Source organism: Odocoileus virginianus, chromosome 2, assembly GCF_023699985.2.
Source record: "Odocoileus virginianus isolate 20LAN1187 ecotype Illinois chromosome 2, Ovbor_1.2, whole genome shotgun sequence".
NCBI classification, from domain to species: Eukaryota; Metazoa; Chordata; class Mammalia; order Artiodactyla; family Cervidae; genus Odocoileus; species Odocoileus virginianus.
The window spans coordinates 89,435,964-89,461,935 of record NC_069675.1 but is presented as its reverse complement, the minus strand read 5'-3'; the positions used below and the strand labels follow the sequence as shown (position 1 = coordinate 89,461,935).

At 41.4% G+C, this 25,972-nt stretch overlaps 3 protein-coding genes, 1 long non-coding RNA gene and 1 other non-coding gene across 18 annotated transcripts in view; 3 read left to right on the top strand and 2 right to left on the bottom strand.

Moving 5' to 3' along the window:
- The window catches only part of RABGAP1 (RAB GTPase activating protein 1), a 159,881-nt gene extending 157,995 nt beyond the window's left edge, over positions 1-1,886 (bottom strand). For both annotated transcript variants that reach the window (XM_020872118.2, XM_020872120.2), the window contains exon 1: positions 1,684-1,886. The gene's annotated coding sequence lies outside the window, so the exon portion shown is untranslated. The remainder of the gene's footprint in view (positions 1-1,683) is intronic.
- TRNAW-CCA (transfer RNA tryptophan (anticodon CCA)) lies at positions 256-327 on the top strand. The gene has a single exon. It is a non-coding gene; the product is annotated as a tRNA-Trp (tRNA).
- A 16-nt stretch (positions 1,887-1,902) lies between the features above and the next one.
- On the top strand, positions 1,903-16,292 carry ZBTB26 (zinc finger and BTB domain containing 26). 8 transcript variants are annotated; one of them, XM_070452436.1, is made up of 3 exons: positions 2,145-10,917; positions 11,960-13,239; positions 13,532-16,292. In XM_070452436.1, the coding sequence occupies exons 1-3, from the start codon at positions 10,844-10,846 to the stop codon at positions 13,570-13,572; spliced, it is 1,395 nt and encodes a 464-aa protein (XP_070308537.1). In that variant the 5' UTR covers positions 2,145-10,843; the 3' UTR covers positions 13,573-16,292. The 8 variants fall into 8 exon arrangements, with proteins under 8 accessions (XP_070308563.1, XP_020727790.1, XP_020727789.1 ...); XM_070452462.1 differs by lacking the exon at positions 2,145-10,917 and adding an exon at positions 1,903-2,134 and having other exon boundaries at positions 11,960-16,292; XM_020872131.2 differs by lacking the exon at positions 2,145-10,917 and adding an exon at positions 1,924-2,106 and having other exon boundaries at positions 11,960-16,292.
- Positions 16,293-16,843: 551 nt separating this feature from the next.
- Positions 16,844-18,250, bottom strand: LOC139030357 (uncharacterized). Its single transcript, XR_011482671.1, has 2 exons — positions 18,071-18,250; positions 16,844-17,287 (listed from the first exon to the last, which is right to left on the bottom strand). It is a non-coding gene; the product is annotated as an uncharacterized lncRNA (long non-coding RNA).
- Positions 18,243-25,570, top strand: ZBTB6 (zinc finger and BTB domain containing 6). Of its 6 annotated transcripts, none has more exons than XM_070452475.1 (3): positions 18,434-18,867; positions 19,534-20,837; positions 22,904-25,570. In XM_070452475.1, the coding sequence occupies exons 1-2, from the start codon at positions 18,841-18,843 to the stop codon at positions 20,815-20,817; spliced, it is 1,311 nt and encodes a 436-aa protein (XP_070308576.1). In that variant the 5' UTR covers positions 18,434-18,840; the 3' UTR covers positions 20,818-20,837; positions 22,904-25,570. The 6 variants fall into 6 exon arrangements, 5 of the variants coding, with proteins under 5 accessions (XP_020727795.1, XP_070308576.1, XP_020727796.1 ...); XR_011482661.1 differs by having other exon boundaries at positions 18,435-18,867; positions 19,534-23,728; positions 23,829-25,570; XM_020872136.2 differs by lacking the exon at positions 18,434-18,867 and adding an exon at positions 18,243-18,327 and having other exon boundaries at positions 19,534-25,570.
- The last annotated feature ends 402 nt before the right edge of the window (positions 25,571-25,972 follow it).

Sequence of the window (25,972 nt, the reverse complement as noted above, 5' to 3'; positions counted from 1 at the left end):
GGGAGCATAATCATATATACAGAAAATCCTAAAGAATCCACAAGAAAGCCTATAGGGTCAAAAAAAAAAAAAAAATTCAGAAGCATTGCTGGGTACAAGGCCAACATCAAAAATCAGTTGGGTTTCTACACACCAGCAACAGTGTGAAAAGGAAATTAAGCAATTTCATTTATGTTATCAGAATGAATTAAATACCCTGAAAAGTGCTCCTGAAAGAAAATACTGCTGAAAGCAATTAATAAAGACCTAAGTACTTCCCTGGTGGCTCAGAGGTTAAAGCGTCTGCCTCCAATGCAGGAGACCCGGGTTCGATCCCTGGGTTGGGAAGATCCCCTGGAGAAGGAAATGGTAAGCCACTCCAGTATTCTTTCCTGGAGAATCCCATGGACGGAGGAGCCTGATAGGCTACAGTCCACGGGGTCGCAAAGAGTCAGACACGACTGAGCTTTCTTCTCTCTTCTGCTTAAGTACATGAAAAGATATTTCTTAGTCAGACAGTAAGACTTGAAATTAAGATGGCAATATTACCCAAAGTGATCTACAGACTCAACCCAATCTCTATCAAAGTTACAACAGCCTTTTTCTTAGAAATGTAAAGGCTGATCCTCAAATTCATACGGAATTTCAAGGGGCTTGCCATAACCAAAACAATCTGGATAAAATAAAGTTGAAGTCCTAATAACTTCCTCACTTAGGAACTTACTACAAAGTTACAATAGAAGAATAAGTACCAGTATAAGGACAGAGATACAGCCACATGTAATAGAATTAGAGAGTCCAGAAATGAATTCTCACATACATGGTCAGTCGATTTTCAACAAAGGTGCCAAATCCATTCAACAGGGAAAGGAGGGGCTTTTCAAAAATGGTGTTGGAAAAACGATGATGGTGGCTTAGTCACTAAATTCTGTCCGACTCTTGTGACCCCATGGTCTGTGGCCCGCCAGGCTCCTCTGTTCAGGGGATTTCCCAGGGGAGAATACTGGAGTAGATTTCCATTTCCCTCTCCAGGGGATCTTCCCCACCTAGGAATGGAACCCAGGTCTCCTGCATTATAAGGCGGATTCTTTACTGACCTAGTCAGCAGGGAAAAGGACAAACTTTTCAAAAATGGAGGAAAAACGATAACCACAAGCAAAATAATGATATTGGCTACAGCAGCGGTGGTGGTTACACGATATTGTGAAGTACTTAATGCCATGGAACTTCACACTTACAAATTATTAAAATGATAAATACTATGTATGTCTTACCACAATATCCTCGCTCTCCCCCCCCCCCCCCCCAAAATGAGGAGAACCCAGTGAACCACTGGATTGGCAAGATGGAAAGGGGCTCTAGAATGGTACTGAAGTTTTCTGGTGGGCAAGACTGCGTGGACGATGCCATTCACCAACACAAGGACTACAGGAGGTAAGAAGCAGGTCTGCGGATGAACTTGAGTTCAAAGCTACCTTAACAGTGGAAAACCAATTGGACATGTCTTCTAGGCACCCGGCCCTGGAGCAAGAGAGCTGTCTGGTCAGGCGAAAGAGAGTTGTGAACAGTCAGCAAGTTCTAGGTAACGGAGAATGCAAATCCCTGGGAAACACCAACAGGCAAAAACCGAGGGAGGTAAACTTCCTTCCCTCCGGTTCTGGGTCCCAAGAAGGCGAGTCCATACCCTAGGCAGGAGGAGCTTACCAACGCTTTAAGTGCAGCTGCGCCTTTCAGGCCCACGCAGACGGCAGACGGCTGAGGAGTAGCTCGAGTGAAGCGGCTGAGAAGGAGAGAAGCGCGCGGGGCCTGAGCCCCAGGCGCTAAGAAGCCACAGCACCTGCACCTCGGCTCGCGAGGGCGGAGAAGCTAGCGGGAGCCCGGGACACCCGATCTGCATCTCGCCCACGGCACGGAGAATCCCTCTCCTGGCCCGCAGCCCTCCCAGCCTTCCGATTGGCGGAGAGGACCATGGGACCTGGAAGTTGTCTTTGTCCGGCGAGGGCTGCCCTTCCGGTTCCGTTGGGTCCCCCTTTGGCTCGGGTTCCCTGCCCCTCCCCCTTCCCGGAGCCCCGAGGGGCCGGAGCTCCTGGCGGTGCCGGATCCTGACGGTGGCCTTCCCCCGGGTCTGTAAGTGCGGAGGCGGCCGGAGCGCCGGGTAGGGGTACAAGGTCTCTCAAAATCGAGCCCCCTTGGGGCCCTGGATTGACCGGGACCTGCACCGGGATGGGGGCCGAGGGGCTGGCCTAGGCTCGGGGGTGCTTAAGGAGCCCTTGGCCCGGCCCCTGCTATGCCCCGCCCCTTTCCCTCCCATGAGTCTGGAGTGGGGAGCCTAAGGATGCCCCCAGGGACCTTCTCCGGGGACCCCAGCCGAGGGCCCAGCAGTTGGCTTTAACACGACTGCGGCATCTTTTAAGAAGTGCCAGTTCTCGGCCAGAGCAAGGCCTCAGTGCCAGCCTGCAAGGATCACTGTGGAGTGCAGCTAGTTTACCCTTTTGCCACTGGCTGGCTACAACACCTTTTTTATATCTGGCGCCTTGTCAGGCACTGGGAATTCGTAAGAAATTGTTCTAATTTTCAGGGTCAAGTTTGGGAACCAGATAAAAACAAATGAGTGCTCCTGCGATGTACATATCAGTCGTATATGTATGAAATGTCAAGGGGCAGTTGCGGGGAGGCTGAAGAGACTTTTCAGTTTTACTTGGGGATAAGGTGGAGAAGAGGGTTTGCGCTCAGAGGAACAGTTGCAGTGCTGTGAAGGAATACTTTAGCATAACTTGTGTGGGAAGAGCAGGAGAGGGTTCCAGGGCTCTTGTGCAAAGCATGAGATATGAAGCTGGGAAAGTAGATGGAAGTCCAGATAGTGAAGATTTACTCCTAAAAGAGGTGGTACTTGTTGAAGAGTTTTGAGCAGGAGACTAGTGTGGTCAGCTTTGCACTGTAGAAAATCGTCTTGTTCTGGAGGTCAGCCTATAGGATAGGAATTTCTAAGAACTGATTCTGGACTCTTTAGCTAAAGTCTAGTTGTTCTTATTGGAGATTCTTTTGAAGGTGTAATGGGATCAGCCTAGTGAGAAGTAATGAAATCCCAAAACGGAGTAATGATAGTATTATCAGAAAGAAGGCAGGTATGCTGAAGGGAAGGGCTTCCCTGGTAGCTCAGCTGGTGGTAAAGAATCCGCCTGCAACGCAGGAGACCTCTGTTTGATTCGTGGATTGAGATCCCCCGGAGAAGGGATAGGCTACCCACTCCAGTATTCTTGGATTTCTCTGGTGACTCAGACGGTAAAGAATCCTTCTGCATTGTGGGAGACCTGGGTTCGATCCCTGGGTTGGGAAGATCTCCTCGAAGAGGGCATGGCAACCCACTCCAGTATTCTTGCCTGGAGAATCCCATGGACAGAAGAGCCGAGCAGGCTGCAGTCCACGGGGTTGCAAAGAGTCGGACATGACTGAGACACACAGCACACATGCTGTAGGAAATGCTGTAAAGACTCCATCATGAATTGGATGTTGAGGGTGAAAGAGGTATCAAAGCTGAGTCTTAGATTTCAGGCCTGTGAAATTTGAAGATTGTTAATGTCATTATCACCAATAAAACCATAAACATAGTGTAGATTACCAGTTCATTTTTTGGATATTTGAATTTAAGGCCTGATGGGATAGCCACCTGGAACTGTCCAGTATAGAGTTGGAAAGACAAATCTGCAGCTCAGCCTAAATGCCGTGGCTTGAGGTAAAAGTTTGAATCATCCTAAAGCACATAGGGGGAAGCCATGGAAATAGTTGGCATCAGGAAGGGGTTATTGAGAAAGAAGGGAATATTTGGGGAAATGGGACTGAGTAGTTAATAGTAGTTGATATTACAGGAGAAACAGAAGTAGATGATAAAATATAATGATAAAATGTAAGGATTCCAGCAACCAAGAAGTCTTGGAAGTCAAGAGAGGAGAATAATGAGAAGGGTCCACTGACACAATGGATGCAGAGCCTTTGGAGAATGAGAAAGAAAAAAATAAAAGATTGCATTTCTTTATCAAGAGATCATGAGTGACTTTTTACAAAGCAATCTTAGCAGAATGATGAGGTGATAATATGTGAAATAATGGAGACCTCAGGTGGTTTGGTATCAAATGAAAATGAAAGAAATGCCACACGTGAAGGACTTCACAAAGGATCTTGACAGGCTTTATTTACTTATTTATCTAACATTTGCTTACAGAGCACAATTCCAGGCTCTATCCTAAGTTCTTTTAAAAAAAACTTAAAAAAAAAAAGTAAAAAAAAAAAAGTAACTTAATTTAAAGCATTAATTTACTTTTAATTTAATTTCCACAACAACCTGTTATGGAAATATTAAGTAATATTATTAAGTACTATTATTCTTTGACAGGTGGTACAACTGAAAAATACAGAAGTAGTTAAGTAACTTGCCCAAGGTCATAAAACTAGAAAGTGGTGGGGCAGCGTTTTGATTCTTGGAAACCTGGTTTTAGCCACTGTACTAAGCAGTGATCGAACATGGGAGTCAAAAGAATGGGAAAAATTTAAGCAAAGATAGACTCATTGATAAAAAAATGGAGAGGCTTGGAAGAGATCCAGATTGAGAAGAAGGTAAGTAATGTATTTATGTTTCTGCTTTGGATTTATTTTTTATTTCTTTTCCCTTAGATTCTCTTCCAGTATGTGCCATTTTAGGTCAGTTACATTCATAGTTAGGTCAATTTATGTCATACTTTCATTTATTAACTTATTATCCAAATCAGGTCTTCTCTGTAGCTTCAGAGCCATATCAGCTAGCTAATCGATCTTCCCCTTAATGTCATGCAGGCTCCTCTGGTTAAACATTTTAAAACCTGACCCATGGTCATTTCCCCCAGCATTTCCTCGCTTATTGAATGACATTCTTGTCAGACATCCAGTTTCTCAAACCAAATAACTAGGAGTCATCTTGACCTTTTATCCCTTGTTCCCTACCTTGGTTATCAAGTCTATCAGTTCTTTGAGATATCTCTGGAATCTGTTAAAATAAATCCATATTATTTCTTCTCAATTTCATATTATTTGGGCCTTCATTATTTCTGTATTGCTCTGTTAAAATAATAACATACTAACAGGTTTTCTTGTCTCCACATCCAGTGTTCTCAGAGGTATTCTCCACAAGTTTTTATTTTTGCCTTATTGAGTTTTAGCCAGTGTAAGAGTTTAGATAACATGCATTTCAAATGGTAGCGTAATAGCCTAGGGCAGTTATTTTTTATTAGATAGAATTGAGGTTCGTGGTGGTTGGTGGTTTAGTCTCTCTGAGTTGTGTCTGACTCTTGTGACCCCATGGACTGTAGCCTACCAGGCTCCTCTGTCCATGGGATTTTCCAGGCAAGAATACTGGAATGGGTTGCCATTTCTTTCTTCAGGGGATCTTTCCCTTGCAGGAATTGAACTCTGGGTCTCCTGCATTGCAGGGACATTCTTTACTGACTGAGCTACGAGGGAATCCAAATTGAGGTTAAGTTTGGTTAAAATTAGCCATGTTGTTGTTGTTTAGTCACTAAGTCATGTCCGACTCTTTGCAACTCCATGAACTGCAGCATGCCAGGCTTCCCAGTTCTTCACTATTTCCCAGTTTGCTCAAGCTCATATCCATTGAGTTGGTGATACTATCCAACCATTTCATCCTCTGTTGCCCTCTTCTCCTGCCCGCGATCTTTCCCAGCATCAGAATCCTTTCCAATGAATCGACTCTTTGCATCAGGCAGTCAAAGTATTGGAGATTCAGTTTCAGCATCAGTCCTTCCAATGAATATTCAGGGTTGATTTGGTTTAGAAATGACTGGTTTGATCTCCTTGCTGTCCAAGGGACTCTCAAGCATTTTCTCCAGCACCACAGTTCCAAAGCATCAGTACTTCAGTGCTCAACCTTCTTTATGGTCCGACTCTCAGATCTGTACTTGACGAGTGGAAAAACCATGGCTTTGTCTATATGGACCTTTGTTGGCAAAGTGATGTCTCTGCTTTTTAATACACTGTCTAGGTTTGTCACAGCTTTCCTTCCAAGGAGCAAGCATCTTTTGATTTCATGACTGCAGTCACCGTCAGCAGTGATTTTGGAGCCCAGGAAGATAAAATCTGTCACTGTTGCCACTTTTTCCCCTTGTATTTGCCATGAAGTGATGGGACTGGATGCCATGATCTTATTTTTTTGAATGTTGAGTTTTAAGCCCGTTTTTTAACATCACCTCTCTGGGCCAGGAGCTCAGAGGCCCAGGGGTCATGGGCCACACAGGCCCTCTTGCTTCTCTGGGCTCCTCCCCACAGCACCCTGCTGGGAAGTGCATGCAAGCCAAGTTAGGGGTCCCAAGTCAGGATCAGGGAAGAGCCCTGTGAACCGCTGTACCCCTGCCTGGTTGATGGAGGACTGTGTGCAGGGAGGATGGAGATTTAGGAATTTTTTAAACAGAGAAGGTAATAAAACATTGAGAAACCAAGACAGGTTTTCTGAGGAAGTCAGCCTTAAGAAAATAGCAAAAGCTTAAGGACTAAGCTTTGAAGAATATACTCACCTTTTCACAATTTACTGAACCCTTAAGGAACAGATCAGCCAAAGAATGGTGGAAAACTGAGGCCAGTTGTTAAGTCACTTGCCCACTTCTGTACAACAGTTTAAGAAGAGTGAGCTAGATCTATTCAACATAAATAACCAGATTTATTCAACATAAATAACTCTCAAAAGCAATAAATGAAAAAAAGTTGCAAAACAATATATATAGTTTGTAAGTAATTTTACTTTTTATTTTCTGTGGCTGGAAGTGTTGTTATATATAGAAGTGTTTTATAAGTGGAGAGGGAAGGAGATTCATTAAGGAAGAAACTGAGAATCAACTGACTGAATGGAAGAAGGCTGAGAAAGGGGACTTTTACTTTACCTATATTCAAAAATTCTTCCAGGAACGGTATATTTCTGTAATGTTACTTACAGATTGTATAAATATGTTGTAAGTAAAAGAATGAGCAGTTAGAGAATGTAGTGTCATGAAAGTTACCCAAAAGAAGAAAAGGATTGAGTTTTATAGAAAGGCTGTAGTATATTACAGCCTCTTTGAAAAATGGCATACAGTGTTAATGAAAGAGGAAGAAAGATTTCTAAGTAGTTGTGAGTGCTAAGTTGAAAGGTAAAGGTGCTTTTATGAGGTAGATGAGAAAACAGACTTAGAAGTTTTCCTTATCAGTATCATTAGAGGCATGTGAGATAAGAAACGTGGATATTTTCATGCTGTCCCTTGCTTGGTAGTGGACATTGCTCAACCTAGAATATTCACTGATCCTTTTCAGTTACTCCTGTTTGAACAAAGGGAAATTTCAAATCAGCTGCACCATTTGTGATGGAAATGATTGTAGAAGAATTGTGTAAATATAAACAAAGAGAAAGTGATTTTAAGTGAGACTGGTCCTATTTCATTGATGTTTGGGAAATGGGCCATTTAAAACTTGCTAAGAGAAACTCAGCAGTATTCAGACTTAATCACAGTAACCCAGAAAATAGTTGATAAGGACCTGAACTATGCCAATGATAGTAAAAATATAGAGAATTTGGAAATCATTCTTTGAAAAGAATCACCAGAATGTGGTGACCAAGTCTCTAGCCTACCTAATCAATTCTGTACTTTCAGTTCCTAGAAGGTCTACTATAATCTAGAATTATGTGAGTGATTTCTATGATAATAATAATTGCTATTATACTTAAAGTTAACTATAGTTGGGGAGTCTGAAAATCAAATATATTCATAATTTTTATTATGTTTTATTTATAAATGGCATTACATTTCAGCCTACAAAGATGAATACACAAAAGATAGAAAAATAATATAAAGTTAAAATAGGTGAGAAAGGTAAGACAAGGATAATACATAAATGGTTTACTATTAAAGCCCTCTAGACTTGACACAAATTTGGCTTTAAGTTGTATTTTTTGTTTTTAAGCATTAGCCTTTTATTGAAGCATAACTAAATATACAAAAGCATATCAATCATCAGGGTATAGTTGAATGGATATGAATGGAGGTCACAGTTATTATTCATAAGATAAAACTTCAGCTAGCCTAGTTCTGTCATACATGAATTTTGGCATCATGTCGCTCAGGCATAATTTCTACCTCTAACATTTAATACTTTCCACCTTTCTTAAATAAGCAAGTGATTTATATTCACCAAGCTTGAATTTCCTCATAAGCAAAGTGGAGATGACAGTAATACTTACCTCATAGAAATTTTGAAGATTAAACAGGTCAATTTGGGTATACCTGGTACTCAGCAAGGGTTCAGTAAAGATTAGGCATCCTTTTTCTTATTTTTAAATAAAATTAAGCTAGTTCATATGAAACAAGTACTCCATTTTATTTGAACATTTTTAAACTTTTGCTTAAAATTTCATCTTATGTTGTCAAAACTATTTTTTGGACACAAACCCTAGACAGAAAATTTCCCCAGGGCACTCAAAAAGAGTATTATGATAATGACGGGCATCTCTACCATAGCTTAATAGTAACTTCATAGGGAACATTAAGAGTTAGTTACAGTTTTTATTGAATGAGTTGTATAAAAAATAACGGTTTTTGCCCTCAACTAATTAACCCTCTGATGGAAAGAGAAACTACTGACAGGAAACAATTAAAGGATAAACTCTGTGGCCTGGAAATAAGAGTTTATCAAAGAAAGACATTAGAGTGGGCTGACGCATTAAGGAAAACTTCTTAAAGGAGACAGAATAATTTTTCCCCACATTCTTGGACTACAGCAGACAAATCAAGCATGTCCCTGAGATAACTGTCTGACTGCTCCTGTTGGTAAGTGGCTTGAGACTCATGCATAGGAGGTAAATGAAACTGTATTCCAATTCCTGTCTTTGGAGCTTCAGGGAACAATGATCCCTGAGGAGAGTTGCCTAAAGCAATGCGAGTACTATCCTGTTATAGATGGAAGCAATTAGTGCTTATTTTTCCGTGTTAGTAGCAAAATGCCCTTGTCATTCAGTTGCTCAGTCATGTCCCACTCTTTGCGACCCCATGGACTGCAGCACACCAGGCCTGCCTGTCCTTCACCACCTCCCGGAGCCTACTCAAACTCATGTCCATTGAGTCGATGCTATCCAACTGTCTCATCCTCTGTTGCCCCATTGTTCTCCTGACCTCCTGCCCTCAGGGTCTTTTCCAGTGAGTCAGCTCTTTACATCAGGTGGCCAAAGTATTGAACCTTCAGCTTCAGCATCAGTCCTTCCAGTGAATACTCAGGGTTCATTTCCTTCAGGATGGACTGGTTTGATCTCCTTGCTGTTCAAAGGACTCTCAGGAGTCTTCTCCAGCACCACAGTTCAAAATGCTGACCTGTCAGTAAATTCAGGACAAGCTAAACCTCTAAGAAATAATGCCCCTTTTATTTGGCCATTTGAACAACAGTCATTTGTATAATTTCTAGTTATGAATTGGGACATTCACCACTGCCAGATCAAATATGTCAAGCAACCATAATTGCTAAACTTGACCAGTGATAGATAATACCATTGCACCACTTTCTTTACTAACATATTCCTGTGTCTCTGAGATTTTTCCTTTTCATCTGGTACTTACCATCTCTTCTCTGATGCTACATATGCTTCTCTACATCCCTCCTCCCTCATCTTCATTGTGATTATAATTTATCTGTACACTCAGAGTGCCATACAAAGAAGATGCTTGTAATTTATGTATAAATGTGTCTAAATATACCTGTGCCATACCAGTCCCCCTCCTAAGTCTCACCTCTCCTTCAGTGACATTTTAATTCAGGTGAACTCCTAAATTTAGAACCTTTGCATATTGCTTTTTTTCATTTTGTGTCTCCCACAAGTTTTTTTGAAATGTCTTTTTTTTTTTCTTTTTCCTCGCTCCTTATACCCATTCGTTTGTAGTCTCTCATAGCCTCAGACCTGTAATGCTTATGCAGACACTGCACTGGTCTTCCTAACAGCAATCTTCCTATTACTGTCAAATGAATCTTACAGGTTCAACAAATACGAACTGAGCACCTGCTTTGTGTTTAGTACTATATTAGGTGATGAGTATATATACCAGTTTGAACAGAATAGGGTTTGCCAGTAATGTGGCTGTGTTAAGTAGAATTTGAAACCAAAGGAAAGAGTGTTTCACCCTAGAAGATGCAGATTCCCAGCATTAGCCCTATTGAATGGGGCCGAGATTATTCTAATACCATGAAGCTTGCAGTTTGAAAGGTATTACTGTTAGTATTTTGAGTGTTACAATAGAAGAACTAGGTTACAGGTTCAGTAGAGACAACTGTTCTGTTCTAAGGAGTTAGGAAAGGGCCCTCAGAGGAAATAAGAGTCAGAATTGGCTGGGAATAGTGTTCTGGACTAAAGAAATAACTGTAGTAAGGCTTGGAGTCAGTAGAGTGCTATTATAAAGTAGGCACTGAGCAGTATGAGTGAGACCTGTATTCTGCTGTCACAAGATGGTATTCTATGGGCCTTTGTAACTCAGTGTTCTAAACTCTAAAGATTAGGGCTTCAGGAACCAGATGTCACTAGAAACTGTTGGTCGTCTCGTGATTCTCAACTATGGAGTTAATGAAGACACAAAGTTCGAGGTGAACTTACTGATGCACTGAAATTGCGGAGCTACTTCTCACGGGTAGATCTTATATACCCACTGATCTCACATAAGATTGGTATATAGACAAGGTGTCAATTTATTTTTACTGTGACTGGTGGGCTGTCATTGTAAAAATAATACGTTGACAATGTCATGTTGATATGGCTAACTCATCCTTCCCTTTAGAGTGACACATGGGAAGCCAAGTAAGAGTATGGAATTAGAACATGGGAACTTTCTCCAAAGAAATTGCTTCACAACAGGACAAATACGCAGTTTTTACAAAGACACCGTCTCCATGGTTGGTTGGTTTTTGCCAGTGTTTACCTTAATTATTATTAAATTTACTTGATCAGTTTATATTGGAGAGGTTAGTCTTCATCCAGGAGATGATGGGAGGTCACAGAGGATTTTAGGCAGGGGTTGGATATAAACAGATCTATGTTTTTGAAAGATGACGTGCGGTGGTGTAAGAGTTGGTTTAGAGGTAGTAGAAGCTGGAACCAGTGGGCATTTATAAATGAATTTGAGTAGTCCAGTTGATGAGTAATGATTGATGAATGGAGATAAAGAAGAAAGAATAGCATCTAGTAGGGATTAACTAGATCCACTGTACTCTTACTCAGATTCCCACCAAGTGACTCATCTGGTTTTTCTATATCAAATATTCACTTCATATATCAACAGATGTTTCTTAAGAAAGAATTTAGGTTTGTCCAAAATGCAAAGAACAAAGACCTGTGCCTTTGACACTGTCTAAAAGTTGTCCCTTTAAACATGTGACTTTCATTTTATTGCAAAAATACTTGTATGAGCAAATTCACATCAGTTTAGACAGAAGAGGGTTTACCCAGGAATAGGACAAGCAGTGCCATTACAGTAAAATTCAAAGCAAAGGAAAATAGTGTTTTGTCTTTGAAGAAGCAGGTTCATAGTATATGCAAAATAAAATCGTTACTTCTTATTACTTTATTACTTGTTGGGATGTTTTAGGTAGTTCATGAAACCTGACAGAATTCTAATTTGAGAAGCAAAAGAAATGCCCTTGGAATAACTCAAGCACTGTTCTTATATTAAGCATCTTAAAAAGCTGAATGAATGCCAAGCTACTTCTGCTAATATAAGTCCACTCCTTAGGTGCAATTGACACTTGATGTTGGTGAGGAGTCATTTTTAACAGCCTTCAAAAGCTGTTATACTAGCTTCCTCTTTCAAGGGAAATTTCATTCAGATACATATGAACAGGTATGACAACACAAGATTTGTTTTTGGAAGGAAAATCCAGGTTTTCTTAATTGTTTAAATTTTCTTAAATTCATCCTTTTTACATTTCTGTTCTTTAGGTCTGCCAAAATGTCTGAAAGATCAGATCTCCTTCACTTCAAGTTTGAAAATTATGGAGATTCAATGTTACAAAAAATGAACAAATTAAGAGAAGAGAATAAATTTTGTGATGTTACAGTTCTCATAGATGATATTGAGGTACAGGGGCATAAAATTGTGTTTGCTGCAGGTTCCCCCTTCTTAAGAGACCAGTTTTTACTGAACGATTCGAGAGAGGTGAAAATCTCCATATTGCAGAGTTCCGAAGTGGGGAGACAATTGCTCTTGTCGTGTTATAGTGGTGTGCTGGAATTCCCTGAGATGGAACTGGTCAATTACTTGACCGCTGCGAGTTTTCTTCAGATGAGTCACATTGTAGAACGGTGCACGCAGGCCTTGTGGAAGTTTATAAAGCCAAAACAGCCAATGGAAAGTAAAGAGGGATGTGAACCACAGAGTGCTTCTCCCCAGTCGAAAGAACATCAGGGAGATGCCAGAGGCTCCCCAAAGCAGGACTCACCTTGTATTCACCCATCTGAAGACAGTATGGATATGGAGGACAGTGATATTCAGATCGTTAAGGTAGAATCTATTGGGGATGTATCAGAGGTTAGAAGTAAAAAAGATCAGAACCAGTTTATTTCTTCTGAACCTACTGCTTTACATTCATCTGAGCCCCAGCACTCTCTGATAAATTCAACTGTGGAAAACAGAGTAAGTGAAATAGAGCAAAACCATCTCCACAATTATGCCCTCTCTTACACAGGCAGTGATAACATCATCATGGCCTCAAAAGATGTCTTTGGGCCTAATATTCGAGGTGTAGACAAAGGCCTGCAGTGGCATCACCAGTGCCCAAAGTGTACCAGGGTGTTTCGTCACCTGGAGAACTACGCCAACCATTTAAAAATGCACAAACTCTTTATGTGTCTACTCTGCGGCAAGACTTTTACTCAGAAAGGCAACCTTCATCGACACATGCGTGTGCATGCCGGCATTAAACCTTTCCAGTGTAAAATCTGTGGGAAAACCTTTTCTCAGAAGTGTTCCTTACAGGATCATCTTAACCTTCACAGTGGAGATAAGCCCCATAAGTGTAACTATTGTGACATGGTTTTTGCACATAAGCCAGTTTTGAGGAAGCACCTTAAACAGCTGCATGGCAAAAACAGCTTTGATAATGCCAATGAAAGAAATGTGCAAGACCTCACTGTGGACTTTGATTCTTTTGCGTGTACAACAGTCACAGACTCAAAAGGGTGTCAGCCACAGCCTGATGCGACACAGGTCCTGGATGCAGGTAAACTGGCCCAAGCTGTCCTGAACTTAAGGAACGATAGCACTTGCGTGAATTAAATAGGGCCTTTGTGCTCCTAACTAGGACTGACTACAAATGTGGCAATAGCCTGAGTCTTTTTAGGAGTCATTTCGCTAATCTGACTTCTCCAGAGCCTCTGTGCAGGTTGTGGGGGTGAGTCAAAGCACTAATAGACCAGGCAGCTTGCCACTTGGAGTGGTCTTGCCTGCCTTTTGCCCTTTCCCATGTTCTGTTCTGAATTATTTATCCTGTGATGTCTGTTTTCCTTCCCAAGGAGTACTCCATTTGTCTACCCAACATCAGCTTATGTCTTAGACGGACACTGTTTTAGACTTTCCACTGGGCACATTCTGAAGGAACCAAGAAGTTAGTAACATCACCTCCACTCCACCAATAGACGCTATGCTAAGGGAAGCAAATAATCTTTTTCTTTGGTAGGAAATAAGCTGAGATATAAGGTGATATTGCTATCAGCCTGAATATGTGATATAACTTCTGGTTCTATCAGAACCACTGATAATTCATCTATGTCTGATAAATGAATGAATCTACTTATCCTGGAGCTGGCTATAAAGAAGTATTTTAGATTATTCTGTGCTCTTTTCAACAGTTTATGGCTCAGCTTCATGTGATTGAAGTTCACATAGACCAGAGTACAATATTTCCATCAATACCTGCAGATAGGAATCATCATTGGGGAGCATAACCAATAAAGGGTGTTAGTTCTACAACAGTACTTATTTGGGAGGTCTTCCCCCAAAAGAAGTCAAATGCTTATAATTATTCTGTAGCTTACTTGGTGATGCTTTTGGAATCAGGATTGCTCCAGCTACACTTAAAGTGTGATAACATATATAATGGTCTAAAAGGGGGCCATGTGGAGTCAGTCTCTAAACTTTGTTATAGAAGTTTGCTATTGGTAAGGTGAGTTTGGCCTTCAGAGTTTTGTCCAGTATATTGTAATAGTCTCTGAATTCTCATTTCTTTGTGTACCTTAATTTCTAAAGTGAATGAAAAAAGTGGGTCACAGAAGGAGCAGTCAGATTTTTGCATTTAGATGTTCCTATAATGGTACACAGTCCCACCTCATCCCCTTTGACAGATCAAATACAAAGTTGATCTTCCGTTATGGGAAAACAAAACTGTTTTTCCTAAGCACATGTTCAGAAATAAAATTTTGAGTCTTACTCATTTCTGACCCATGAGTTAGATTTAGATAATAGGAGTGTTTGAGTCCATAGAGAATCTTAAGAAATCATTTAGCCTGCCTCTCTTTTTTTAAGTTGGGGTATCCAAAGCCCAAAGAGGTAGCCTGGCCAAGGTTGGTCAAAGTAGACTAAGGAGGCTAAATATGAGCTAAGGTCTCCTCACTTCTCACTGTCCCTTGGCTTAAAAAGATTTAGTACATGGTCAAGAATACTTTAGCAAAAAGTTCCTAGTTTGTGCTTCCCCTCTGTGCATCCTTGTTTGCTTTCTAAGATAGCCTCGATTTTGCAAACAGAACAGTCATGGAAGGATTTATTTTTGTAAGGTAATTATTTTTTGTTTAGGATGAATATTACAGTCTTCCTAAGCAAGCAACTGATTTGCTGGGTGTTGATTAGTAACAGAAAGGACAAGTAACAATGTGAGAAGGATCCAAATGTGAAACTAATTTTGTCTGGAAACTGTTTAGTTTCTGTCAGGATTTTCTGTTTTTTGTTTCTGAGCTGTAAGAGTCCATGTATAGATGAACCAAAAATTAACTTGAGTAGTCAGAGGGTATTCTTAATGTTGTTATAATTTGATGCATTTACACATGAATCTGATTTGAAATATAATTTCTACCATTTGTTAAAAGGTTTTAAATGAGAATAAAATGGAGTGATAAGACTAATAGGTATCTTATGCCTAATGTCACTCATTATATGATCTAATGATGCTACCTAGCATTCTGGTTTTTATATGATCCAGCCAAAGAGTACCAATTCTATGCAATAGTGAGACACTAGCATGTTAACCAATGTTTCACTCTTCTGTCTAAACATCATTTTATCACGGGGAAATTTCAAGTTGGAGTGCTTGATTTGCGTAAATTCATGTCTTGTTTTGTAACTGGTTTGAAAACTAAAAGGCATGGGTTCAAATAAAATTGGTCTCTTTGGTTGGAGACTATTTCTGGATTCATTCAGGCATTCAGGAGACATTTATTGAACACATATTATTGCTAGGCACTATGCTAGATACTGAGAATTTGAAGATAAGATTGTTATGGTCTCCGCCCTCACAGAGCTTACAGTCTCATGTAGTCTTAGTGAGATAAGGTATCAATTTGGTTTTATCCTAGGAAGAATAAAGAAAACTGCCTTGCTTTCTTTGATCACTTAAAATCAGCCTCTTGATGGTTTTGTATGAGTAAAACTTGTAGTTCTCACCTTTTTCAATTGCAAACCACTGAAGTGGTTTAGTCTCCCCCATTTCTTGGCTGGAGAGGTGTTCTGTTTCTGTGAGACATTTTCTTAATTTTGGTGGTACTTGAGTTTTTCTTTGTTTATACATGTTTCTTAGATTATATTGCAAAGTGATCAATTTACTGATATCGAATATGTTTTACAGAGGAAGATGACTTTCAAAACTAGTTGTATTCTTGTAGCGGACGAAGATTTTTTAAAACCTTAGACATTCAGCATTTGTATTTTATGGATCCCCAGGATAACTAAAAATGAGAGGGTTCTGTTTTCCTTAGTTTGGTTTTTTAAAAAATCACTGTGTCACAGTTATTTATTTATTATTTAATTTTAAAGGCAAACTCCAAACTGAAGTGGCTCTGAGGTAAATCAGATGTGGTTTTAATTTGTTTTAGTTTATTAGAAGATCTATAAATGGAGGGTGATCACCATCACTACTTCTAAAATATTGTCCTAAACAAACAACCCAGAACATTTTATTTCAGCTGGTGAATAGCTGTTCTAAATCTGTTGTATGTTAGACATACTGTGAACTACCTCTTCACTTATTATGGGGAAGTTTCCTTAATAAAAGTGTGACAATTCAAAGCTCTGGTGTCAATGATTTATTTTCTCTCTTTCCCTCCCACTTCCCATTCCAATTGCTTGAATTTGAATACAGGGATGCTTTCTCACTCTTATTCTTGAAAAGACATGTTAATCAAGCATGCTGGACTTGGCTTCAGAAGCAAATCTGGGCTAACAAAAAATTGTTATGAGGGTCAGTTACTTCTTCCTGTACTGTTGACTGAGGGGATGGAGCAACTACTTTTGAGAATTGGTTGAGATGTTTCCTTCATTTAGCAAATACTTGATTGCTACTAGCGCTAGACTTCTGGGAATGCAAAGATCAGTAAGTCACTGTCCTAAATACCTCTGCCTAGGTGGGACATAGATTTCAATACAGGTATGATAATTGCAGTCATTAAGGCAGCCAAAGGGTTTACTGGTTCCCTAAGTGGGAGCAAAGTAATTCATGGGCAATTCAAGATGGCTTTAGGGATGATGTGATTTATGAACGATGAATGGGATTTTGAAGGATGAGTGGTAGCGTTACTCCATGCACCAGATGCACGGAGAAGCCAAACAATACCAAAATGTTGGGAGTCAGGAACAGAGAAGTTTATTGCAGGGCCATGAAAGGAGGTGGGTGACTCATGCCTTAAAACCCCCAAACTCCCCAAAAGTAAAAGTCGCTCAGTCATGTCCCAACATTTTGTGACCGCATGGGCTGTAGCCCACCAGGCCGCTCTGTCCGTGGGATTCTCCACGCTAGAATACTGGGGTGGGTTGCCATTCCGTTCTCCAGGGGATCTTTCCAACCCAGGGATTGAACTCAGGTCTCCCATATTACGGGCGGATTCTTTACGAGCTGACCCATCAGGGAAACTCCCTAAAAGCTTTCAGCAAAGCCCTTTTATAGGAAAGGTGAGAGAGGCATGACATTCGTTGCTGCAAACCTCCTGGTGTCTTTGTTCTGGAGGTCTGGTCATGGTCAGGTATCGATGTTCCTGTAAATCTCCATCAGGTAAATATTCTCTGTTCTGACAACAAAGGGCAAGGTCCCAAGGCACAACGTTCACAATCTGAGGACCAAGTCCTGACTAGAGAGGCAGATTTCAGTTGTCTGCTCCCTCAGGGCCAGGTCCCCAGACCCTGTCCAGCTCTCATCCCTAAGGCAGCCAGGGACCCAACCCAAATGCCCCTCAAGCTCCTCACCCCACCCCACCCCCAGGTGGGGGGTTCTCGGGGGGGGTGGGGGGGGAGCATTGCTGTGCACAGACCAATGGCTGAACAACCATTAACCGTTCCCTGGTAACGGGGGTGGGGGTGGGGGTGAGGGGTAATGGCCCGCAGCAACCTCTGCTGAACCACGCTCTATTACCGTAGAAGGAAATAGTCTATGCTGGAGAAAAGAGCCAGGTTAAAGGTTTAGATAGATGCCTGGGTTTCCTAAGGAACTTAGAAGGGTAGGGCTGTAGGGAGGAAGCCATAGGTTGACAGGTGATGTGGGATCCAGATCCCGACGGGGCATTTATTAAGTAATCTCCAATACAGATTCCGATCGCACCCTCCTCCCTTCCCTACTCCCTAGCGCCGCCACCCGCCCCCCCCCCTCCCACCCCGCCACCTTTTACATGGTATATGACGGGTAAGCAAAGGATCCGGTCCCCAATAATCCAGGCGGGTCTCCCGCCTGGGAGATCTCCCAGGGATCCAGGAGATCTCCCAGGATATCCCGCTGGGATCCCCGCGCTGGGTACTCCGACAGATGAGTTGTACTACAACTTCACAACCCGTTTGCCATTCGGATGTTGAGAACTCACGGAGCGAACCGGCTCGAGTGCCGAAAGTGGGACAGGAGAGATGGGATTTGAGGGAATTCCGGGGTCTGTCATCCCAGTCGCGGGGGCAGTGAGAAAGGAAGACTGTCTCAGGATGTCCTTCCGGAACGCCCAGAGGGCCCCAGTGAGGAACGAAGCTAGTTGACCCCGGATGTGTTTCCTCCCAGGCTGACCTCCCCCCCCCCCTTCCGGCCGGAGCCGCTGCTGCCGCGGAAAGCTTGACTCTGGTTTCTGTGTCGGTGAGTGAGTGCGGTGGAGCCTCGCGGGTGGGGAAGCCTGAGGTGGAAGCAGGGGAGCAGGAGGGGAGCAGCGAGGCGCGGCTGGGGAGTGGCTGAAATGCTGCTGCAGGCACTTGTCCGTTAGGACGTTGGCCCTGGCGGGCTTGGCTCGAGAAGACCTATGTCGCGAACTAGAAAATCATCCAGGCCGGTGTGATCCGAATTCAGTTCAACGGATACTCCCGCAGCTGTCCCTGCTCTGTTCCAGCCACCGTGCTCGCTGCAGGACCTCAAATGAACGAGGCTCCTTTTCATGATGTTCTGAAAACTACTGACTCTGTCGGGAGACGGGAGGATAAATCTTATTTGATTTGAGCCTTATGCCAAATCACTAGCTGGAAGCGCGAATCTAACATGTACAAAGATGTAATTGGGTCTTCTTGTCTGAGCAGTGGTGAAAATCTAAATATCATAGCAGTTTCAATGTAAGAGATTGAGGAAAGGTACAGCCATAACGTTGGTGAAGGCCAAATAATGAAGGATCTTGTATTCGCTAAGAAGGTTAGACTGTCCTGGAGATGGCGGAGAATCATGGAACATTTAAAGCAGAAAAGAAAAATAGAAAATTTTTTAAAGTTCTAAAAGATGTTAATCTGATGGCTTTTAGGAGGGTAGAATGTAGGAGACTGGCATCAAGGAGGCTGCAGTGGTCCAGGTATGCAGAAGGAAGGACCTGCTTACCTGGAGGTCCAGGTGATGAGGAGTTAGGAAGTTCGGTGATTATATTAAGGATTCTAATTTGGGAAACTGTTAAGTCCACTTAGTAGTGGCCCCTAACAATGGCCTTGTGTAGAAGGCACATAGAGTTTAGCCAAAGAGAAAAACATAAAAACTGTTGAGTATAATTCAATGTAATAAAGGCTGTATGTAATATAAACAGTCTGCCATTAAAAATGTTTAATGTACAAATAAAAGTAGAACAATGAACAAAAAAATGTTGTAACAAAAAATTTTTTTAATGTGCCACAAGCTCATAGAGAAATGCATTTTATTTTTCTGGATTTTGAGGTGGTTACCCTAGGGGTTCAGTCTTATCAAACAGATTAGAATTTGAGTTATCTTCTATCTAATTTAGGTTTAGGGTTTGGGAATGATTTATTTTTGGTATCACAATGTAGGAAAACAACTCCGATCCTTACATGCATGTTTATGTTTTATTTTGCTTAGATTGTGACCATGGCTGCTGAGTCTGATGTTCTGCACTTCCAGTTTGAACAACAAGGAGATGTAGTCTTGCAGAAAATGAACCTCTTGAGGCAGCAGAATTTATTTTGTGATGTGTCGATTTATATTAATGACACTGAGTTCCAGGGACACAAGGTGATTTTAGCTGCTTGCTCCACCTTTATGAGAGATCAGTTTTTACTCACACAGTCAAAACATGTCAGAATCACCATCTTGCAGAGTGCAGAAGTTGGCAGAAAATTGTTGCTCTCTTGCTACACTGGAGCACTTGAAGTTAAAAGGAAAGAGCTTTTGAAATATTTGACTGCTGCCAGTTACCTTCAGATGGTTCACATTGTGGAAAAGTGCACAGAAGCTTTGTCAAAGTATCTGGAAATTGATCTTTCTATGAAAAATAACAATCAGCATGCTGACCTGTGTCAATCCTCTGATCCAGATGTTAAGAATGAAGATGAAAATTCAGATAAAGACTGTGAGATCATTGAAATTTCAGAAGATAGTCCTGTAAACATAGATTTCCATGTTAAAGAAGAGGAAAGCAACGTTTTACAGTCTACAGTAGAGAGCTTGACAGCAGAGAGAGAGGAAATGAGATCACCAGAGCTGTCTTCAGTAGACATGGGTTTTAAAGACAATGAAATTCGTATCCTCCATGTGGAATCTATCAGTACTGGGGGTGTAGAAAATGGAAAGTTTTCACAGCCCTGTACCTCTTCAAAAGCAAGCATGTATTTCTCAGAAACACAGCATTCGCTGATCAATTCTACAGTTGAGAGCAGAGTGGCAGAAGTTCCTGGAAATCAAGATCAAGGCTTATTTTGTGAGAACACTGAAGGAAGTCATGGTCCAGTGAATGAGGTTCAGAATCTAGGGGATGCTTTTTCCCTGAGGCACCAGTGCCCCCGGTGCCCTCGAGGGTTTCTTCACGTTGAGAACTATTTGCGCCACCTTAAGATGCATAAACTGTTCTTGTGCTTACAATGTGGGAAAACATTTACACAAAAGAAAAATCTCAACAGGCACATTCGAGGGCACATGGGCATACGGCCCTTTCAGTGTACTGTGTGCTTGAAGACATTTACTGCGAAAAGCACACTTCAGGACCACTTGAATATACACAGTGGGGATCGGCCATATAAATGCCACTGTTGTGACATGGATTTCAAGCACAAATCTGCCCTCAAAAAGCATTTAACCTCACTCCATGGCAGAAGCAGTGGTGAAAAACTACCTAGGCATGATCTGGAAAGGCAAAACCTACTGTAACTAGAACCACACCTTGTTATGTAAGCTGTATATCATTCTGTTGGGCAAGTCTTTCTATAGAAATGCAGCATTTGTAATATTGCATTTCCACCCCCATCTTTAGATCTTATTTTTGGTCTACCTACACATGTTATTCTTTCTGAACTTGTACTACCAGTTCCAAAGTGTGGAAGACATGATAAAGCTGATAGGATGCTGTCTTGTCTCATGCATTATATATGAGTCTCAGTGGTTTATCTCAAGAAATAGTGTTCCTCTTAAATATTCTTGGTTCTATTGACAGAGGATCCAGCAGTATTTCCAGATTCTGATTTCAAATCCCTAGATAATGGATATAGGTGTACAATCCAAGCATACCATAACTTTAATGAATTAGGATAATGAGAAGAGGAAAAAAAAATTTAAAGCATACTATTATTCATTATTAGTCATTTTAACAACAGGTAGGACTACTGAATTTTTTTTAAATGAACTGTATTGGAAATTCTAAACTAAACACCATGATACCTGTTGTTTTAAACTGTAAAGGAACACCATTCAGATTCACTTGGAAGTAGCAGAATTTCCTTATACATAAAGCTAATATTCCTTACAATAGTATTTCCATGAGTTGTTAGTATATATATTTTAGAATGATTAATTAGGCCCAAGTTTCTTGATTTTATTTAATATGGTGACATTTAATAACTTTGTGGCCAGTAAAATTATATCAATGACATGAAGCTCTAAGGTATTTGCTATGTTTTCTTTTTGAAATTTATTTTGTTAGTTAACATACAGTAAAATTGACTTGTTTTTGGTGTATAGTTCTATGAATGTTTCTATATGTACAGTTACGCAGCCACCACTGCAATCAGGATGCAGAACATTCCGTCACCCTCCAGCACTTCTGTATGCTTCAGCTTTGTAGTCAGCTCCTCCTCCTAGCACTAAACCCAGGTGCCAGTTCTCCATTTTTATAATTTTGCCTTTTCTGAAATAGCATGAATGGAATCTTATAGTATGTTCCCATTTGAGATGCTGTTTTCACTCAGTTTAATGCCTTTGATAGTCATCCATGTTGCTGTGTGTGTCAGTAGTTCATTCCGTTTTTTTAAATGTTGAATTGGCAGCATATATTAGTTTTCTTACTATCACTAGATGAACGGTTTAAATATGGGTAACTCCAATACTTTGGCCACCTGATGTGAAGAGCTAACTCATTGGAAAACACCCTGATGCTGGGAAAGATTGAGGGCGGGAGGAGAAGGGGACGACAGAGGATGAGATGGTTGGCTGGCATCACCGACTCAATGGACATGAGTTTGGGTGGACTCCAGGAGATGGTGGTGGACAGGGAGGCTTGGTGTGCTGCGGTTCATGGGGTCGCAGAGTCGGACACGGCTGAGCAACTGAACTGAACTGAAGCTATTAGCGTTCTTTTTTTTTTCTTAGTTAATTTGTTTAGGCTGCACCTGGTGTTATTTGGGGCACATGGGACCTTCTAGTTGTGGCATGTGGAGTGTTGGTTGTGGCATGCAGAATCCTCAGTTATAGTGTGTGGACTTTCTTGCCAAGATGTCCAGGTTGGCCTTTTTCTTTCATGCTGGACTAGGCCCCGATAGTAGGACTTGACGCCTTCTTCTTGGGGGCTTTGAGCAGCAAGTCCTGGCTGCTGTTAACTATTGCTGGGGTTGCTCAGAGCCATCCTGCAAGCCTTTTGAGTTACAAATGTCCTTGAGGTCCTTGTGGCCCGCAGAGCCCCTCTGTGCAGCTTGTTAGCTGAAGAGACCATGGGGAGGAGGGAGCTGAGATTCTACATTTCATGGCCTTCCTGTCATCCTGTACCTCGTGAAACTGTAAGCCTGGAAGGCTCTTCATGTAGCGCTGGCAGCCAGCTTTTCTGGGGGCGTCTCCACACTGCCAGCCTGTCTGCCATGAGGAACCTGGCATCTAGGGCCCTGCACAAGTCGGGTCATGAAGGGAAAGTCCTCTCAGCCTCGTCTGGTCCTGTTCAGCTCTCAAGGGTTCCAGGTTTAGTCTTAGCTGATCCCTATCATGTTGCCTTTCTTCTAACTGCTTTTTTTGCATTTTCCACTTCTCGTAGGAGACTTCTCTGCCAGAGCCGCCATTCTCTGAGATAAAGCTGAAGCCTCTTTTTAGATTCTGAAAAAAGCTTGTCAACAGTTCTGACAAACATTTATTACGTTCCTCATTCATTTTTTTCTCTCTGCCTTGCCTTGGAGAGCATGGCCACCTTCTGACCAACTCAGCCTCCCCCTTGGGGAGCATCTCTGCTATCTGCAGGGTCTGCTGCAGCTTCTGCTCTGCCAGCTCCAGGAGTTCCTGCAACTGGTGGTTTTCAGCCTCAATTTCATGAACACTTCGTTGCAGTTTCATATTCACGTCCTTAGATTTGATGAGGTCTTCTCTGGCTGTGTACAGATCTGTCATGTGAGTTGAGAGGACTGCCAGGAGCTCCCTCATCTGGCTCTTCTCTCTTGACTACTTATCTATGATTTCCTGGAGTTCCATCAATATAGCGGGGTCTTCCTCATGAGAACCATCAGAAGATCTCCACAGAGATCAGGTTCCTGGAGGTCTCTGCCATCACATCTGTGTACAAGGCCCTCTAAGCAGAGTTCAGGCATTCCCGCTTCTGAGGGAATTCAATGGCCATGTCCTCAGAGGTCAACTGTTTCTGAGAAAAAGCCATTCCAGATTCCAGTTCTTTCCTTTTCCATAGGCCACGTGAGTCCTTGGAAATTTATCTTGAAAGTTCGAAAGATGTTTGTTGCTTAGAATCAGCATTCCCCTTCCTGTGCCACAACCACACGCACATGGATGACCTCACCATGTGGAATAGACAGTCCTCTGCTGCTCAGTCACAGGAGGGATTCAGCACAGCAAACTCCCACACAGAGGCCAGCAGGTAAGGTTTCCGACACTTCCCTTCAGGTCAGGCTTGCCCGGGAGTTCCCTGGTGGCCTAGTGAATGGTTAGGATTCTGTGCTCTCACTGTCATGGCCTAGGTTCAATTCCTGGTGAGGAAACTGAGGTTCCGCCAGCCAAGAAACTTTCCAACATATATAAGAAGAGGAGAATAAGGCATTCAGGCCTGGAGTAAACCAGCAATGGCAACGTCTGGATTTACTTGAGGCGGAGGACCAGGTGCTGGGATTTGAGGTCTCTAGAGGGTTCCGCATCAACCCGAAGTGTATCGGGGTACCATGCAGCACAAATTTACATTAGAAGCCCTCCTTAAGAGTTTCATTGCATATTTTCAGAAATGTGCCAAAAGCAAAACCAGGATGTGTGGTTATTTTACTGAGAGTAATATTAAGGTTGTGTTATGAGCCATGGCTTTCTAATATCCCTGTCTGCATATAATACAAAACGTTTTGTTGTTATAACAGGATTTAAACATACTGCAGGGCACATCATATTTTCTAAAACACAGGAACTACTTTTAGTAAAGAAGCCTGACTAGATACATCTTATTTCAAGATATTCTGTGCCTCCTCCACTCACCTCAGCTTTATTTAGAATTTCTGTTAGATTTAGTTTCTGTGGAAGCCCTTTGACATTTTAAATTGTAATATACTTTGTACCATTTAATGTATTTTGTGATGAATCACCTGTTGATTGTGTAAGTGTTAAATATCCTTTTTGTGATACTTTGTGAAAAATAAATTCTTTATAGATTTTTAACTCTGGGAGAGATTTTAAATAATCCAGCTCTCATATTGGATAAGAAAAACAACTTTATAACACCCAGGTCACTAGTTAGTGACATTGGGTAGGTCACCTCTCCTTGAGCTTTTCATAAGTTTATATGTAAAATGACAACTTTGATTTTGACAAAGTAAGATCATTTCAAGGTCTAAAATTCTTTGATTTTACTTGTAAATCTCCCTGAATTTCTTAAGGACAGAGAAGAGGGAAAAACCAGGGAGGAGAGTTTTGTGTCTTTATGAATGTTGCTACTTGAGTACTCCATTGGAGGCAGAACTTTTCTGAATTAAACTTTTTCTTCCACTGGAGAATTTGATAGCACAGTGTTCGGTTTTCTTTCCCAATTGACCTATGATTGGCCATTTTTAGGCATGAGAACATTTTCCTTTCAGAAACACTTTATGATTAAAGTACTCTTATTTTTGCTTCCTAGAATGAAGTTTTGTGGGGGAGGGATGGAGATGGGAGGGAGAGTAAAAGAATAGAAATAAACTTTTTTTTTTTTTAGAAATTGGTATCTATCATTGATGTTTGAAAAAAATTATGGTTGTACTATGTTTTTGCTTTATGTGTGCCTTGTAAAATTCTTGTGAAATTTTTTGTAAGCTCTTTGAGACTTGCTTGTGGGGCAGGGCTGTTTTGTGAAAGTGATGGTTGTTATTTATTATTATTTATTCCTGTTCACTAGCACAGAGTGATCTCAGGTCATTCCTGGGGGAGTGTCTGTTTGCATGATGTATCTAAACAATTTCAGGAAAATGAAATCGTTTTTTAAAATGCAAAGTAAAGTTTGGCAAAGTAAAATGTTGAATTTATTCATTGAAAACATTCACTTTTAGTTCTTTGTGGTTGCTGGTATGATGGGAAAAGTATGCAGTATGTTTTGGTTCAGCTTCTTCATTTACTGGATTTATGTATAAAAAAGATCTCAGAGAGACAATTGTTAGTTCGGTGTAAAAGAAAATCCTTGCCCTTTTCCCCTGGATGTAACTATTCTATATGTTTACATAAGAAATAATAAACTGGAAATGGGAATGGGGAGCTTTGTCTTTTGTCTAATTTGTGAATTTTAAAGAAGGAAGCTATTTTTCTAGGCTATTCATTTAATCATTCAACAAATACTTAGTCCTTACAATGTATACCTGTATTAGAAGTTAGGTATACACACAAAATCCCTACTCATAAAACTTACATTGTACTGGAGATTCAGTTCAGTTGCTCAGTCATGTCCAACTCTTTGGGACCCCATGAAGCACAGCATGCCAGGCCTCCCTGTCCATCACCAACTCCCGGAGTCCACCTAAACCCATGTCCATTGAGGTGGTGATGCCATCCAACCATCTCATCCTCTGTCATCCCCTTCTCCTCCTGCCCTCAATCTTCCCCAGCATCAGGGTCTTTTCCAGTGAGTCAGCTCTTTGCATCAGGTGGGTAAAGTATT